General features: G+C 43.4%; 1 protein-coding gene across 1 annotated transcript; it reads right to left on the bottom strand.

The window, feature by feature from the left end:
* Positions 1–4112: 4112 nt before the first annotated feature.
* Twist1 (twist family bHLH transcription factor 1) lies at positions 4113–6660 on the bottom strand. Its single transcript, XM_021254145.2, has 2 exons — positions 5892–6660; positions 4113–5378 (listed from the first exon to the last, which is right to left on the bottom strand). The coding sequence occupies exon 1, from the start codon at positions 6535–6537 to the stop codon at positions 5932–5934; it is 606 nt and encodes a 201-aa protein (XP_021109804.2). The 5' UTR covers positions 6538–6660; the 3' UTR covers positions 4113–5378; positions 5892–5931.
* Positions 6661–16292: the final 9632 nt, after the last annotated feature.

The raw sequence follows: 16292 nt of genomic DNA, 5'->3' as shown, positions 1-16292 counted from the left end.
AGGCAGGGGACAAAGTAAGCCCCCATATGCCAATCTTAACACCCAGGCGTCCAGGGGACAAACCTGCTGGGCTGGGGACGCAAGAGTGAATTCTCCTGGAAGGTGCACTTCATTTAAAAGGCACCTTTGCTCTCTGGAAGCAGCTATTTAAAGGAGCAAATAGATATCTAGAAAAGGAGGCTGATGATTTATGCCTGGATTTCCCTCCAAGCATTTGCCTTTCTTGTATTTACGGGCGTGGCCCCATTTGCAAGTTGTACATCTGTGCTATTCACGTGACATTTCATAAAAGCCTTAACATCTGGGCAAGATAAACTTCCTTCAGGTACCTGCCTAACTTTTCACTTGTCACACTTGTGTCACTCCTGCACATCCCTTTTCCCCTCCTGCCCACCTCAGAGTTAACTCCAGTGGAGCTCTTTGCCCTTAGTCCAAACTCCCCCAACATAGCCCTCCTCCCAGTGCCAACCTCTGCCTGGGCCAGTTTCTTTAGCCTATGGACCCCTGCCTCCGGGCTTGATTGTGCAGATAAAGGAGGCAGCATCTTGAACCCAAGGAGAAAAGCAGTATTTGGATTCAGGCTCCAGACCCCAAACAAAACAAAGATACAAAAGCTGCCTAATGATCAATGCTCAAACTCACATTTAGTTCGAAGTCTGTACATTCCTCAGTGAAATGAGAAAAGAGAGCAGCTGATTTTGATGGCTGTCTTTTCATTGAGCTTTCCCTCTGTCTGGTAGATGTTTAAACTGCACGTTTTACAGAAATTTCATTTCACTGACTTGCAATCTCCCTTCCCCCAAGAAGCCTGCTTTCTGGAATGAATCCTTTTAGAATTGTTTTTTCTTTTCCAAATCTGGAGTTTTGTTCCTCTGGCTTCAGCCTAGGTCGAATGCAGAAGTAGGACACATCCACAAACTTAGGGGGAAAAAGAGAAGGAAAAGAAAATAGTCCACGTAAACAAGAAAGAAGGGCCTTGGAGGCCCTCAACTAAAGCAAACCCCAGAGGATGCAGGGATCCCAAGAAATCCCAGCTGTAATTGAGTGTTTTCTTTGAGGTTTTCTGACCATGTGCTGTTCACCATGGTTACTATGACTCTGATACAAGAAGATGAATATTTATTATGATCCCATCCCAACCTTTCCCCAAGGATTATCTCGCTGGCCTTTATAAAGGGGGAGAATATAAAAGGGGAACGTTTGAGCCAGTGATTTTAACCTGCCCCACCTTCCAGTGACCTGCCACATGCTCCTTCTTACTTTATAGACATCTGGGAATTCCATACATGCCTTAAAGTCCAATTACACACCTTCTCCAAAGGACACGTGCTTTGATTCGCTAAGAACATTAAGTGGCTCACAGTCCTAGGTAGGGCCTGGAGACAAAATCGAATGGAGTGTATCCCATGCCCTGTTGACTAGGTCTATCTTTTGCTGTTGAGTAAATAAAGAAAATTAGTCATCCTTATGTGTGCGTTTTCCAGAGCTCAATTTACAAAGAAGAATCGGTAGTTTTCTGAGAAGTAGTGGTGTGGCCGGCTTGGAGAAATTACGAAGTCAAGTCCATTTCTCCTTCCATTTTGCCGGTGAGTTTTCCTTCCACTTTCGCTGGTGCTGGTGCTGGGCCAGTCTTTAGGACACATAAGCAGGAAATTCTGCAAAAGTGGCCCCTGGGGATCCCTTTTTGACTCCCTTTTGTCGCTAAGCCGGGACTGTCTCTGGAAATTTGAGACTGGGCCTTAGCCTGGATTTGTTGCTGCTCCCCTTGCTACTGCCTACACTTGGCACCACAGTCCAAACAGACGCAGAGCGGGTCCCACGCCATCTGAAGGAGCCCGGACAGTGTCACCCTCTCCACGGTGCTGGCCGGCCTGCCACCCACGCAGGGGAGCCTGGGCCTGCGCCCCTCTTCCGCACCCGCCCGCCGCAGGTGAGACCCTCGCTCCCCACCGAGTTCTGTTTGGGTTTCCGTGGCGCTTGTTCCCCGCAGGTTTGTTTGTTTTTCTTCAAATTACAGATGCGGGGAAAACCGCCTGACATCATGAGAGCAGGACAAACTCACTTTGAAGGATTCCTGGGCAGGACTTCAAGTGAAATCATATGCCTGAGAAGAACTTGATACCGGTCTAGAGAAAATAACTAGTTCTGACTTTGCCAAACCGTGGAATGTGCAAAATGCTCTACTTTTGTGCAAGGGGCCAAGTGTCCCTTAAAAAGCTCCATTATGAACGCGAAGGGGCAAGAAGCTGGTGCCGTTGTTGAACGTGGGGGAGAAGTACAAAAGGCGTGTGAGTTTCCGCTACTTGACGTTATTTTATTAGCAGTCTGTTCCACTTTGGGGAGGGTATCTGCACCTGTGCATGAACGATTATCTCTGCCTGTGCTCAGCGAGTATATGCACGCAACGGGGAAATATATGGGGACAAAACATTTACTGCTTTCTTGCCACTGAAGGCTATCAATCAAAAAATGAAAAACAAAAGTAGTTATTTGCACAGTAAAGGCAACAACGCAGTCAACATTTTAGAATTCATCCAAGCCCCTATAATGGAATACTTTCTGCTAGCAAATGCATTCTGGTTGAAAGGCGAAGCTGAATCCAGCCACCTAACTAAATGGAAAGATTTATTTTCTCAGTGATAAAACAGGTGTGTTTGTATCTTTTAAACAAATGTAGGTAACAAAAATAAAATGAAATGAAATAAAATGAGAGGAAATAACGGTGGAGAAGAAGACACAGGTGGCTTTATTTGTATTCTAAAAATGTTATTTTGTCACTTGGTGAGAGGTAAGAATATAGACTTTGCAAGCTGAAAATTATATTCAAGTAGCTAATATTTTCCACTGTGAAGTATCCTCAAAGTAAAAATATTAACCACCTTTTGTTCCTTCATTTATTTCTCTTAAGACCTAAAGGAAAATATTTCCCGGTATTTTGTATTTAGTTACTCCACACAAATGTGACACTTGCTTTTTTTCAGTTTCCTCTTATGAAAAAAAAGTGGAAAAAGTAAAACATTAAGGAAAAAAAGGCAAATGGAAGACTACCTTCCTTTTTTTTAAACATCTAGTTTTTACACCCAGAGTTAAGATAGTGTTTACCTTCTCAGCAATGATGGTCAGCTCCCTCCTGATGTAATGTAGCTCAAGACATCTGAAATATCAAATAGTCAGACCAAACTAGTGAACATGAAGATTCCCCCCATGAACAATTTAGAAAATGGAGGTGGTTGATGATACACAAAAGAGAGGATTACCATTCTGATACTTTCCCTTACCCTTCTATGGTACTGCGATACCGTACATTTCTAACACACACACACACACACACACGCACACCCCACAAATATATCCACATGTAATCACCTTCCCTATTCCTTAGTTGGTAAAAGACAATCAAAATCCAAACAATAGTATTCCCCCAAGCTTTAACTAATCTTGTAGTGTAAGTAAATGCTATAGGCTCTTTATTATAAAATATGGTTGAAAATATTCGCAGTAATAGATTTGTAATATTGTCATGTCAGCATTGTTCTGTGTTCTGTGAAAAGGAAAGCAAAATCCTTTGGGCAATAAAATAACCTCCACCTGAGCCAAGCAAACAGCCTGTTTGGATACACATACTTATTTGACAGGGTCACTGTTGAGTTAGGCAACAACATGATTGTCTAGTTTGAAAGTTCCCCTAATTACACTTAAATATCATAAAGTGAATATAAAAACTTAACAACTAAGTTTGATAAAAACTACTACCTTTAATGATATTAATTATAAAAGCAAATGTGCCTGGCTCAGAAGTAATTAGAATGAAATAAAAATCGAGCACCATTTGTACTTCTGATTGTTTTACTTCATCAGATTGTGCATCTTCAGGGAAACAATCTGTATAATTTTGGATAAAATGTATTTCCTGAAGAACGGACTTCAAACTGAATGGCTGTAGCATTTAAAATGGTAACTGTTCTAAATTACCAAGGATACTGAAAAATTCAGGTTCTTTATTCCACAGCCATACATTCTTTATATATAAATAGAAGCATGCTTCTCAGATAACATCAAGTATTTTCTTTAGTAAATATGACACTGAATGTCATACTCATTCATGAAAGAAGCATTAAGAAAACTACAAAATTCTTTTTCCTACTGAATTAAACATTATTTTCCATGCATTTGTATTCATTTATGTGTGTAGAAATAATTTTCATTATAGTATCTTGTCTCTGAAGTGAACCTATTTAAAAATCCTCACAAAGAACAGAGAGCATGACAAAAATATATACTAACAAGAAGAAAACAGTGCTAGTTTCAAGCTGATTATCTGAATGTTTTTGAGCTACTTTTTCAAATTATAAACAAGAGAGCTGAATAGCAAATTCGTTAAAAGTTTTCTGCTGATTATTTGAATGTTTTAGAGCTACTTTTTCAAATTATAAACAAGAGAGCTTAACAGTAAATTCATTAAAAGTTTTCTGCTGGGGGACTTGATAAGAGATGGAGAGATGCTGTTAAGTCCCGCTGAACACCAAACTGGAATAATAATAAAGCTGTCTTTTTAAATAACATGCCTGTGCCTGTCAGTAGCTGGTTTATTTGAGTTTTTCCCTGCTTTGTTTATATTAGTGCCCCCTCCCTCCTGGGTGCCTCTGGAGTTAAACAAGCAGGTATTTACCACCAACTTAATCCTGCGTTTTAAAAGTATAGACCAAACTCTAAGGTTCTTAAAATTTTCAATATTTATTTATTGCAGAAAAATAATATACAAAGATATTTACAAAACAATCATAAAAATATGAATGCATTTAGACACCGGATCTATTTGCATTTTACCATGGGTCATCAATAAATAAATAGAATGTTGTTTTTTGTATTTTAAGTTTCTTTTCCCTCAGAGGAAGAATAAAAAAGGATTTAACTGACTATGATTTTGCAGGCCAGTTTGATCCCAGTATTTTTATTTTTAAAGTTGTTCTTAAAATTCCTCTGGTTATTACCATCTTAAAATGGAGAAAATCCATAATGATGCCTTTCCTTTCATGGCTGATTGGCACGACCTCTTGAGAATGCATGCGTGAAAAAATAAAAATAAAAACATTCTTCGTCAAAAACAAAAACAAAACAAAAAGGAACACAAACAACTGTTCAGACTTCTATCAGAATGTCGAGGTGTGAGGATGGTACCGCTGCCCGTCTGCAAATCACTGTCCACGGGCCTGTCTCGCTCTGTCTTTTAAAAGTGCGCCCCACGCCCTGTTTCTTTGAATTTGGGTTCTGTTCTTCTAATTTCCAAGAAAAATCTTTGGCACATATATTTATTTTTAGTTATCCAGCTCCAGAGTCTCTAGACTGTCCATGTTCTCCTTCTCTGGAAACAATGACATCTGCAAAAACCCAGAGAGGGGGGAAAGTTGGTTACTCTTCAGGTCTCTGTGGCTGTTTTCTGAGACTAAGAGAGCCCTGTTATCACCACCGCCGGGAAATTACGCGGAACAACCTGGAAGGATTTCAGCCGGAGGGCAAGAGGAAGTGGGTGGGCGGAAAGCAGGAGGTGGAATTTGGAAACATTTGTTTTAAGAAGAACGAAATGTGAAAGCCGAAAGAAAGGAGGCCCTGGCAAAACTGTCCTTACCCTTGACCCTGGAGTCTTTCTCAGTCCTTCACACACACTCAGGCTCACGCACACCCTACCCAGGGCGCATCCCCCTGGGGACCTGGCTCCCTCGCGGGGAACCAAAGGCTTCCGGGGACGCGGCAGCGGCGCCAGGTTAGGCGACAGGGCCGGGAGGACAGTGGGACCGAGGAGCGCGGCCAGGCGGCCGGGCATCCGTGGCCAGCCAGTCCGTCCGTCTGTCCGTCTGCCCGCCACCTGAGCGGCGCAGGGGCGCGGTCCTTACCTAGGTCTCCGGCCTGCCGAGGGGTGGGGAGCTCCGCGGGCTAGTGGGATGCGGACATGGACCAGGCCCCCTCCATCCTCCAGACCGAGAAGGCGTAGCTGAGCCGCTCGTGGGCCACATAGCTGCAGCTTGCCATCTTGGAGTCCAGCTCGTCGCTCTGGAGGACCTGATAGAGGAAGTCGATGTACCTGGCCGCCAGCTTGAGGGTCTGGATCTTGCTCAGCTTGTCCGAGGGCAGCGTGGGGATGATCTTCCGCAGCGCGGCGAACGCCTCGTTCAGCGACTGTGTGCGCTGGCGCTCCCGCACGTTGGCCATGACCCGCTGCGTCTGCAACTCCTCGTACGACTGTGGGCTCCCGCCGCCGCTGCTGCTCCCGCCGCCTCCCGCGCCGCCGCCGCCGCTGCCGCCCGCAGACTTCTTGCCGCGCTTGCCCTGCGCCGGGCTGCTCGGCTCCTCGCCGCCGCCGCCGCCCGCGCCCGCCGCCCCGCCGGGGCCCGCGCCGCCGCCCGCGCTGCGCCTGCTGCTGCGCCGCTTGCGCGCCCCGCGCTTGCCGCTCGGCGCCTGCTGCCGGTCCGGCTCCTCCTCGCTGTTGCTCAGGCTGTCGTCGGCCGGCGAGACTGGAGAGCTGGACGCGTCCTGCATCATCTCTTGGGCAGCGACGTGCGGCCTCGCGGGCCCCGGGACGAGGAGCGGAGCGGCGCGCCTCAGCCCGCCAGCTTCCACAGTGCGCGGCGCCGGCCCGGGCGGAGCGGCCGCCGGGGAGCGGGGAGCGGGAGGCGGGAGTGGGGACCTCCGCGGGGAGGGCGGGAGGCGGGACGGCGGGGGGGGGAGGGACTGCGGATGGCCCCGAGGTCCAAAAAGACGGCGCGCCGCGGCGCACGCCCGACGACGTCCCGCGCGGCCTCTGGGAAGCGCGGCCGGTGCTGGCGCGCCCGCGAGGTGTCTGGGAGCTGGGTGAAGTCTGCGGCCCGGGAGGCTCTTATACCTCCGAGCGGGCGGAAAGTTTGGGGGCAGTGGTGTCATTGGCCTGACGTGGGGAGGAGGGACTTTTCCAAGTTTTATAGGAAAGTTTCCGCTTTCCAGCCCCCTCCCCCGGCCCTACCCTCCTTCCTCGGGGTCTAACAGTTCGTCCTCCCAAGCCCTTCAAAGCCGACCTGGCCCAGGCGCCGGCCCTCCGCCCGCCTCCTCGCCGCCCTCCCCTTCCCTGGCGGCGGGCGCGGGGCGATTTCCTTCCGCGCTGGCCGAGCGCGCGCGCAGCGCCCCGCACCCGAGCGCAGCGCCGGGCAGCGGCCCGCGGGACCATCCCGGCCGTCGCGCAGCCCGCACCGAGGGGCCGACAGCGGCGGCCGCGGCGACTGCGTCTCCGTAGTGGGTGATGTCTCGTCCCGTGTCAGGCCGCTTACATCCTCGGGGCCCCATTGGGATTGCCACGCCGGGCCGGGACACGGCAGGGAGGGTCAACCTCGAAGCCCACCCGCTCGTCCTCAGGGCTTCTCTAGGCTGCCGGCCCCAACGTCGTGGGCGTTTCTGAAGACGTGGCCACGCCGCGGGGGCCGTGGGTCTGCGCCGAGGCCTCCGCGCTCACTGCTCCCCGAGCAGCCCCTGGGCCCTCCTTTTTGCTCCACAGTGACCCAATGCAAGGCCTCCCTAAACCCAAGGGACCGCGCCTCCGAAGGTGCTACAAAGAGGCAGAAGTTCACTCTTTCGCCCGCCCAGGGCAGCCTGGCCCTTGGAGAAGGGACAAAAGCTAGAGGAGGGCAGCGCTATCGCCGCGGCCACCATACTCAGGGTTGCCAACCTAAGGTGGGGGTCCCTGTGTCTTGTCTGTCCCCACTCATCCTAGAGTTAGGCCTCGCGTGGAGATCTCGGGAGGTCAGGGCCCGCGCGCGTGCGTGAGGTGGGGACTGCCCAGCGCCCGGCCTCCCGGGCTGTCTGTTCGGCACTCCCGCGCCCAGCTCCCCTTGCTGGGTCAGGCGGACAGTAGTGCTTCCAGCACCCCAAACGCCTTGCAATGACTTGGACGCCTTAGGGGTTAAGCCTTTCTACTAAAGTTAAAACAACGAAGAGCCCCAAAGAGGGTGTTCCTGCAGATGCTGGTAAACTAGAAACGACAAAGTTGGTGAGCGGGGAGGGAGGCCTCTGTGCAATTCTATGCTTGTGTTTGGGGACTTGGGGACGTTTGAGTAAAATGACCATTTCACCGTCAACTCTAGCACCACAAAGCAAACCAAAGGCCAAGGACAGTAGCCAGAGTTCAGAGAAGATCTGAGGGGCGCCCATTGTGTGTTTCGCCCTCCAGTTCTCTAAGGAGGCTGAGCTCCGCCTACCCAGAGGCTCAGGGGAGAACTGAGAACCGTTAGCTCAGCAGTCGCCCCTTCCTGAGTTGGACCAAGGGTCTTGGCCGCGGACGTCCGGAGAAGGAGGCGGGAGCCCAGGCGACGCGCGGGCAGGCCACGTGGCTGTGCCCCGCTGAGGCTCACAGTTTACGTCCGGAAACTGCTGTACGGAGGAGCGGCTCGGGCCGACTGAAGGGCTCAGTCTTTAGTGAGAAGTGGGGGCAAGAGTTCTCTCTCTCCAAGAGGTGAACAGGACTGCTTACAAAGAGGGGAGGCGTGCGGGGGTTGTCCCTCACCATTTTAACAGAAATATTCAGAAACAATGACCACAGGGTGCTGATTGGTCTGGTCCTTGAGCTCTATTTTGAAATGACAGCCCGTCTGAATATCATACCCTGCTGACCTGCACTTAATTTCATCCGCACATAGTCAGCTCTCAAAACAGTGTCACCCGGGTCCCTTATATGTACATCTTCCTCCTACAGGATCTTTGCTCTTGGAAACGGAGTAAGGCAGAAATTCAGCTTCAATCTCTACCAAGTGTTCTTCTGTCTAAGCCTGAACTGCAAATAATTCTCCCGTTCCTGTTCTTATTTAGAACGTGGCTACAGAAATCTCGAAAAATTTCTACTTTATCTCGTTTTTTTTTTCTTTAACTATTAACCTCACATTTTTGTTTTGTTTTTAACTGAAACCTAAAAATAAAGAGATTGACTGATTGGACAAGATAGGAAAGTGTGGGCAAAGCGCAATGGAAACCTGACCTGACCAAGGGGAATTGTGGCGGGACAAAGGGTTTTCTAACAAGGTAGAGGAGAAACCGAGTCCTCAGCGGGCTGCAACCAGGGGTCCTGAGCCTGGGAGACTTGCAAAGTCATCAGTCTCCAAGCCTAGGTTTCAGAGTAGTGAGCCTAGCCCTTCTCTGGGACTAAATTTCCAGGGGATGAGTGTTCCTGGCCATTTGGTGCATAGTCAGAGCTGAAGCTCAGATGGCAGAACGCTTAGAAGAGAGTTGAAAATGAATGACCGAACCAAAACCATCCTGGCCTTGGGGGTCTTTGGAACATCTGGGTCATGATAGATAACTGCAGTTCTGAGATGAAATTTCTCTGGAACTCTATGGAGGAGTGGAAGACAAGCCCAATTTTTGAGGTCTCAAGTGAAGCTGGAATATCACTTTCTGAGCAGAAGGTACAGTAGTAAGTTGCCAGGTGAACTACCTCCCCAAAATGTCTGGGGCTTGTTAATCCCTGCCTTGCACATTTTGACATGCTAGCTGGGGGGCGGGGGTTGTCCATTGGGGTCGTGTACAGCTCTTTTAAATATTTTATCCACGGATTTTTGGTTTCCACACTCGGAGAAGCAAAAATGACTCCGTTTTTATGTGCCGACAAGTCATATATTATTCCAGATATCACATATATGCACAATAATTGTAATTTCCACAATGTTTAGTTTAAGGCATGAAAGCTTACTTCATTCTAAAAATCCCAATTTCGGGCCTTTAAAAATAGTCTTAGAAGTTTTCCTTTAGGGCTGAACTCAGTCTGTCTGGAAGGCTGTCCATGGAGGACTACCTTCTTTGGGAATGCTAGATTAACTGGGATTCAGTAACTTTGTCTACTTCTAAAATAAGGTTCCTGAAAAAAATTTGAAGTGAACACACACACAAATTTCTTTTTCACTTGGATAATTCAAAACGAGCTTTGTTTTTAAACTGCAAACTTGGCAAGTTTGTAGTCTTTCCTGAGGAATGTGTGCTATGTTAAAAAATTAAAAAAAATACTTTAGAAGTAACAGAAATCTCATACTGAACACATAAAATAAGCCTGAGTACCCTCACAGTGTACTGTATCCTGGCATTCCCTTAGTAGCAATCAAATATAAATGCTTTCAGATAAAGAAAATAAATACACTATAAAATTGTGAGTAAACTGGTGGATTTTGGAGTTTTGGGTTTCACAAAGACTGAGTACTTTAATGTGTTCTTCAACTTCCTTCTTTTGCATCTTTACATGATCTACCACCTGCTTGCTGGCTCTGAGTTCCAAGAACTAATTTTTCTGAATTGGGCAAAGGAAGCACAGAAATGTTCCTGCAGAAGGGAGTGCAGACTGGAAAGGCTACGGTTGAGTGAATTGTAGGTGAGGTTGTAGCTCTTAGATTTCATCTTTTATTTTACAGTCTACGGGGAATATGAAGTTTGGTCCTTATATGAGAAGATTTTATTAAAGTGGAATGTAAAGTTTGTGGCAGCATGAGTGACTGGTAAAAACAGATTCTTCTTTGGTTAACTAGGTAGCCTTCGTGATGTTTGAACACCTTGCCCTAAATAAGAGCTCATTCTCTTTCTCTTTTAATCATGATTTAATTCATGAATTTAAAAGATTGTACCTTTCTCTGTCTGCATGTCTTTTAAGAATAAGGAACTAAACTTATAAAATTTGCAACTTCCAATCCAGTAGTAAAGTAAAAAAAGAATAAATTGAGATGTTAAGAGCACCTGAAATGATCAAATGAATAACAATCATTGATATATTAGACATTCTGCATTCAAAATGAAAATGGGATAAAGATACTTGGGTATATCCTGCAGGGAGAGCAGAGTGTGGAAATGTGCAGGGTACTGAAGAACTTTTTCCTCTTTTTTTTCTTTTTTAAGTTTATGGGGAGTGCAGTCTTCTAGAGACCTGGTATTGCATCTTGTTTACCAATTACCCTTGTTGACATACACTCTCACTACTCATTTCAAAGAGTCCCTTGAATAACTAAAGAAATGATGTAAGAGATAGTTACTCAAGATTTTTTATCATGGTCACAGTTGTGCTGCATAATAAGCATTCTATTTTTAACTGTCATATCAGCAACTTAAATATAAACAGAAGATTTACATTCTCCTTTTCCAATTAAATGTCCCTTTCTGATTACTCATAACTTTCACCTTTCTTCACTTCAGATTTGCTTTTTTTTTTTTTTTCCATAAATGTTTTTTCCTGAAGCCTTAAGTCCTATTTTCATTGTTTGGTTTGGTTCTTCCTGCAAAAAAACATGTTGTTTTTGCCATTGACCACAAGAGGACACAATTTCCTAGAGAACTTTGTTTAAAAGGACAGCTTATAGCAGAAGGCTAACAAAATGCAAAAATACCATACAATTAAAGAATGTTATTTTGGACATGTCTAGTTGATTTGTGTCACTTTCATTAATTTTTAAAAACATGAGTTGGCATTCAAGCCTTAGATGTTTTTACAGGTATTACATTCACTCCATTGTAGATCTTAAGAAGAGCACACTTACATTTATGAAAAAAATAAACGCTACTATTATAGTTAAGAGAAAATGTTAGTATTTACACTTGCAGAATTTTGTATGAAACTGTAGGTGACCTAAAATTTCATTTACTTAATTTTAAAGCTATGCTTGGCAATGGAAAAAGTCTTTAAAAGCTATATAAAATATATTTGAAAGTTTGAACTTTTAGTTTTGACATTTGTAGTGTCTTTACATAGAAAATTACATGGAAACTATGTTTTATAGTATGTCAAATAGACTTGAATACACATGATATGTTAACTAAAATTATTTTGCTGAGGTATAGGAAGTTAAGATTTCTTAAAATACTCTAAATACTTCTCCAGAATTATTTTACATAATCTCTGATTTAAAATATCCTTTCTCTTCCATCACCTTCTCTCAAAAAACTTTTTGAACGTTTGATTATTTTATAAATTAAAATGAATTATTTCTTGAATTTCATAAAACATAGTGGATTGCTATGACAACCAGGCTGGGGAATCCTGGTTAAACTGTACCTTTTTTCTTGTTCTGCATTTGTGTCTTCATGTATATACATCCCTAGTCACATTCCCGGAAACTGTTGAAGGAGCTAAGCCATGGACCTGGAAAAAAAAGAGAAAAAACTAGGAAAGGAAATAGGAAGGATAGAAAATAAGAAAAACAAGGAAGAGATTTAAGAGCAATGAAGTGAACTTTGGAGAAAGGGTAAAGAAAAAACTAAAGCAAGAGTTAGCAAAAGAGAATGAAGCTTGATATGTAGGTGGAATGAAAGGGGTACATAACAAGAAGAAAGAAATTAATGGTCTTAGTGGGAAGTAGAAAAGCATCAGGATTATTTACCTCTGTATCTAGTTAAAGATATTTTTGCAAGTAGTTACTTGTGCTTTGGTATAGACATTTAGTTTTTAAAATCCCTGTCCTTGTCCAACTCAGAATAACAAAAGAAAAACAAGTTGAAGGGACATGAAACTTTGAATTAAGGTTGAAGTTCATCTACTGAGTATGCTCTCCCCTGCATTAGGGTGTTAATATGTTGTCATTAGTAGATCTCAGGGTGTATGTCTCATCTGGGGGAATACTAATGTCATTACTCCATGAAAAATGCTATTAACCACAATGGAATTTTAGAAATCCTGTGTAGTTGCTAAGACACCTAGCTTATTAGTTACTTTTCATTTGACCTGTACAATGAGAGCCAAACTATGTATTTCTCCTGGTGATTAGCCAGACTCACATGTCTTTGCCTTCCCACTTCATTTACCTTAGAGAAAGTCAGAGCTGTAGGTAGATGAGACTTGTTCTCTCTCTACTCAAGACTTTGAGAATTTTAGGTTCTGGTTCTGCCTAAGGATGCATCTGGTAGACCTGAATTTTGATTTCAACTACCACTAGTTAACTGTAGCACATTCATTCATTTTTTTCATAATTTAGCAAAAATGTATTAATGTTTCTTATTATGTTAAGTGCTCTAAGTAAGAAGAGTTAGTCTCTGATATCAAAGATGTCACAGAATAATAGAAAAGAAATGAACATCATTTAACAAAGAGATCCAAATGTGATATGTGTTTGCAAAGAATGCCAAGGAAGAATACTGAACCTGAACTGAGGTGATAAGGATGAGTTTGTGCACTGGGAAGTTACTTTAGTGCTATAGTAGCCTCCAAATACACTTTCAGGAAGGCTGTCCCCACCAGAAAGGGACAGAAAGGCTCACAGACAAAATTAAGATGCACATGACATGTCACAGGCTTACCCAGTCACTCTGAAACATACATCAAGAAAGGAGAATCTATGACATAGTTGACTATAGTAGCATGGGTTGCAAACAGACAGAAAGGATGACACCACCCAGATTGTATGCTGTGTGATGTTAATATGTCCTAGTATTATTCCCTCTTCTTTCTCTATACCAGCCTTGCCTATTGATTGTGTGCTTAAGGGCCCCAAAGTGAAGAATAAGCAATAATGAAGTATGACTGGAGCTAACATACACTTGCTATACATTAGAGAGACATAGGACTGATGTCTTGTCCATAGCTGGGGCTTGGCACCTAGCCTTTTGAATAACTATGGATTTTATCTTTCTGTCTTTGCCAGAGGTCAACAAGGCCAGAATAGATACCCCCAACAGAGAGCCTATTTCTTACATATTGAAAATGGATTCTTCATTAATATGGGGTTCCTGATGAAGAGTATGACTATTTGATGCTCGTGGTCTTTCTGTTCCCTCCTACTTGGTCTACATACACTACTTCTGTTTAAAATATCACTCAAACTGCTTGTTTCTATATTTAACTTCATCAGTCCTTCTTTTTTCTCTTATTTATTGAACAGAAATAAGATCTAGATCTGCCTAAGAGTGTATTTATAAATCCAATGGCCAAGTACGCAATCTTCTTGAAGGAACATAATTTAGCTTTAGTCTTGAAATATGAGCAGGTATGAAGCGGATGAGGAGAAGAAAAGAGTGCTACAGGTATAACGTGCAACTTGAGCTAAGTCTTAGAGCCTTGTGCATTCATGACTTTTTCAGGGAGGTCCAAGGACTTTCATATGATTGGAGGTGGAATGGATGTGGAAGTAACCAGAAATGATACAAATACCAATTTCCTCAGGTGAAAAATGAGATAGTAGGATAATCTGAAAAAGATCCAAAACTTTTTAACTTGAAGACATTAGAAATGATCTGGTCTGAATAGCCAGTTTTATAGATACATTTTCCCCCACTGTGGTTGTTTCTAACTTTATAGTTTGGTCTTATCTGGAACCTAATAACATTTTCCTAACAGATGGGAATGAGTTTTTTCTTTGTTCTGGAAACTACTTGTGCCCAACTAGGCCTAAACTTTTGTGCCAAAAATGAGAAAATAGGTAGCAAATTGGTTTGAATGGTGGACAGAAGAGCCCCCATTTGAACCACCTATGTTCCGGGTGGTCATGCTTTAAACCCATCTGTAGTAACACATTGATCTGGAGCTGCATTGTCCTCATCAGGATCTTCTTTTATGTGGCAAAGTTCACAGGTGAATTAATGTATTGGGTTCCTGACACCGGTAAGCGAATTGGACTGTGTGATATTTTTCTGAACACAGGGAGGGCTCAGGGCAGTTGAAGGACATTGGAAGGTCCAGTATCTTGCAGATGTGGAACTGAAAGGCAGAAACCATTGTGAAGAAAGGAAAGGTTGTAGTACAAGAGCTTTTGGTGTTTTTCCAAGTATAAGTCTTGGCCTGACACCCTGACCCTGTCCATGCCTTCCAGGGCCTCATATAATGTTACTGAAATTGTTCAGTCCTGTCTTTTGGATTCAGTTTTAGAGTTCAGTGATATAGTGAGGAAACAACTCACTGTTCTGTTCTCATTGTCTCAATGCCTGTCAACTGCAAAGTCTTAGAAGTTTGAAAGACTCTATCAATAAGGGATACTTTCCCACTTCACTGTCAGACATAAGCCAGGAGCACAATAGTCCACAGACTCATTGGTTTAACTATACTGGGCTTGTTTAGATGTGATTATATGCAAGAGTAGAAATATTTCTAGGGAATATGAAGTGGATATAATGAAAATTTAAATAAAGACATCCACTAATCATGGGCAACCTTAATGGCAATTTTAACTTTACAACAAATTTTTGGACTTTGAGGGGAAAAAAAAATCTACTTCTTGATATGTGTAACAGCTATTCACTTTCATTTTCATTATATTGATTCTTCTATAAAAGTTGGGTTCTCAGATATTTTATAAAGAGTAGTTTGAATATTTTAAGAATCTTTGAAAAATTAATACATATTTCAAATGGGAGAGATAATTCCATGGCAAAATTTGGTAAGATGGAGCGACTATCCAGTTTTTTATATGAATACATTATCAGTAGAAGCTGGGATCGTAAGTGCTTTGGCTTTTTTTGTTGTTTGTTTTACCATTTCCATGAGTTGATAGATGCAGCAGTAGCTCATGTTATTGGGATAATGCCATAGAACAAAAACAAAAAAATAGAAGGAAAATGAATGTAGGTAATCAGAGTGTGATTAGATGATCATCTACTTACATTTATCATTAAATTCTTAACACATTACAGTTGCAGAAGTGGGAAACTACTTACAAAAGGAACTTAAGAAACGTAGACTACTAAAAATAGAAGAGAATTTAGAAATTCAGAGCTCCTCTTCCTTTCCAGGGAAGGATGAGTGACTGACTGTAAAGAACAATGTAGTAGAGAAGCCACAGTCCACAGCCATAGAGTTCTGGTACACGTCAGTCCACCTGAGTTCAAATATGGCCCCAGGTCTCATAACCTGCAGATAAATTGTTTACTCCTCCTTACTTTCCAAAAAAATGAGAGAATAAATCCTTAGCTTGGTATAATGATTAAATTGATTCGTAAGTGGTAGTCTTTATAATGGTGCCCGGTATTTGAGAACTGTTTGATATTACTAATTTAAATGAAGATTGAGTAATGCGGGATTTTAGTCAGAAACAAAGCATTAGTGCTCAATTCTTAATCAAAATGAAGAGTTTAAAAAAATAAATGAAGAAATTAATTGATGATCTAGTTCTGTTTGTAGAGCAGATATTTCTCCATCCAGGCATAACACTCTAAGACTGAAAGTGAAGGGTAGGGAGAGCAAATGGAGGAGTTACAGTTATGAAATTTATCTATGCCCCATCTGCCAAGGAACCATAAAGGAGGTGTATGATCTCTTCACCTTCTGTACTGTATGTACCTTTTCTAGTGCCATCCTAAACTGTTGACTTGATACCACAATA

The sequence above is a fragment of the Heterocephalus glaber genome, unplaced genomic scaffold, assembly GCF_053883595.1.
Source record: "Heterocephalus glaber isolate CG9 unplaced genomic scaffold, H.glaber_assembly_v1.0 deba00000676, whole genome shotgun sequence".
NCBI classification, from domain to species: Eukaryota; Metazoa; Chordata; class Mammalia; order Rodentia; family Bathyergidae; genus Heterocephalus; species Heterocephalus glaber.
The sequence above is the reverse complement of the archived record's forward strand: the minus strand, read 5'-3'. Positions and strand labels throughout refer to the sequence as shown.

Coding starts and splice junctions, on each gene's coding strand:
- Twist1 (XM_021254145.2), bottom strand. CDS start 6,537: ATGATGCAGGACGCGTCCAGCTCTCCAGTCTCGCCGGCCGACGACAGC.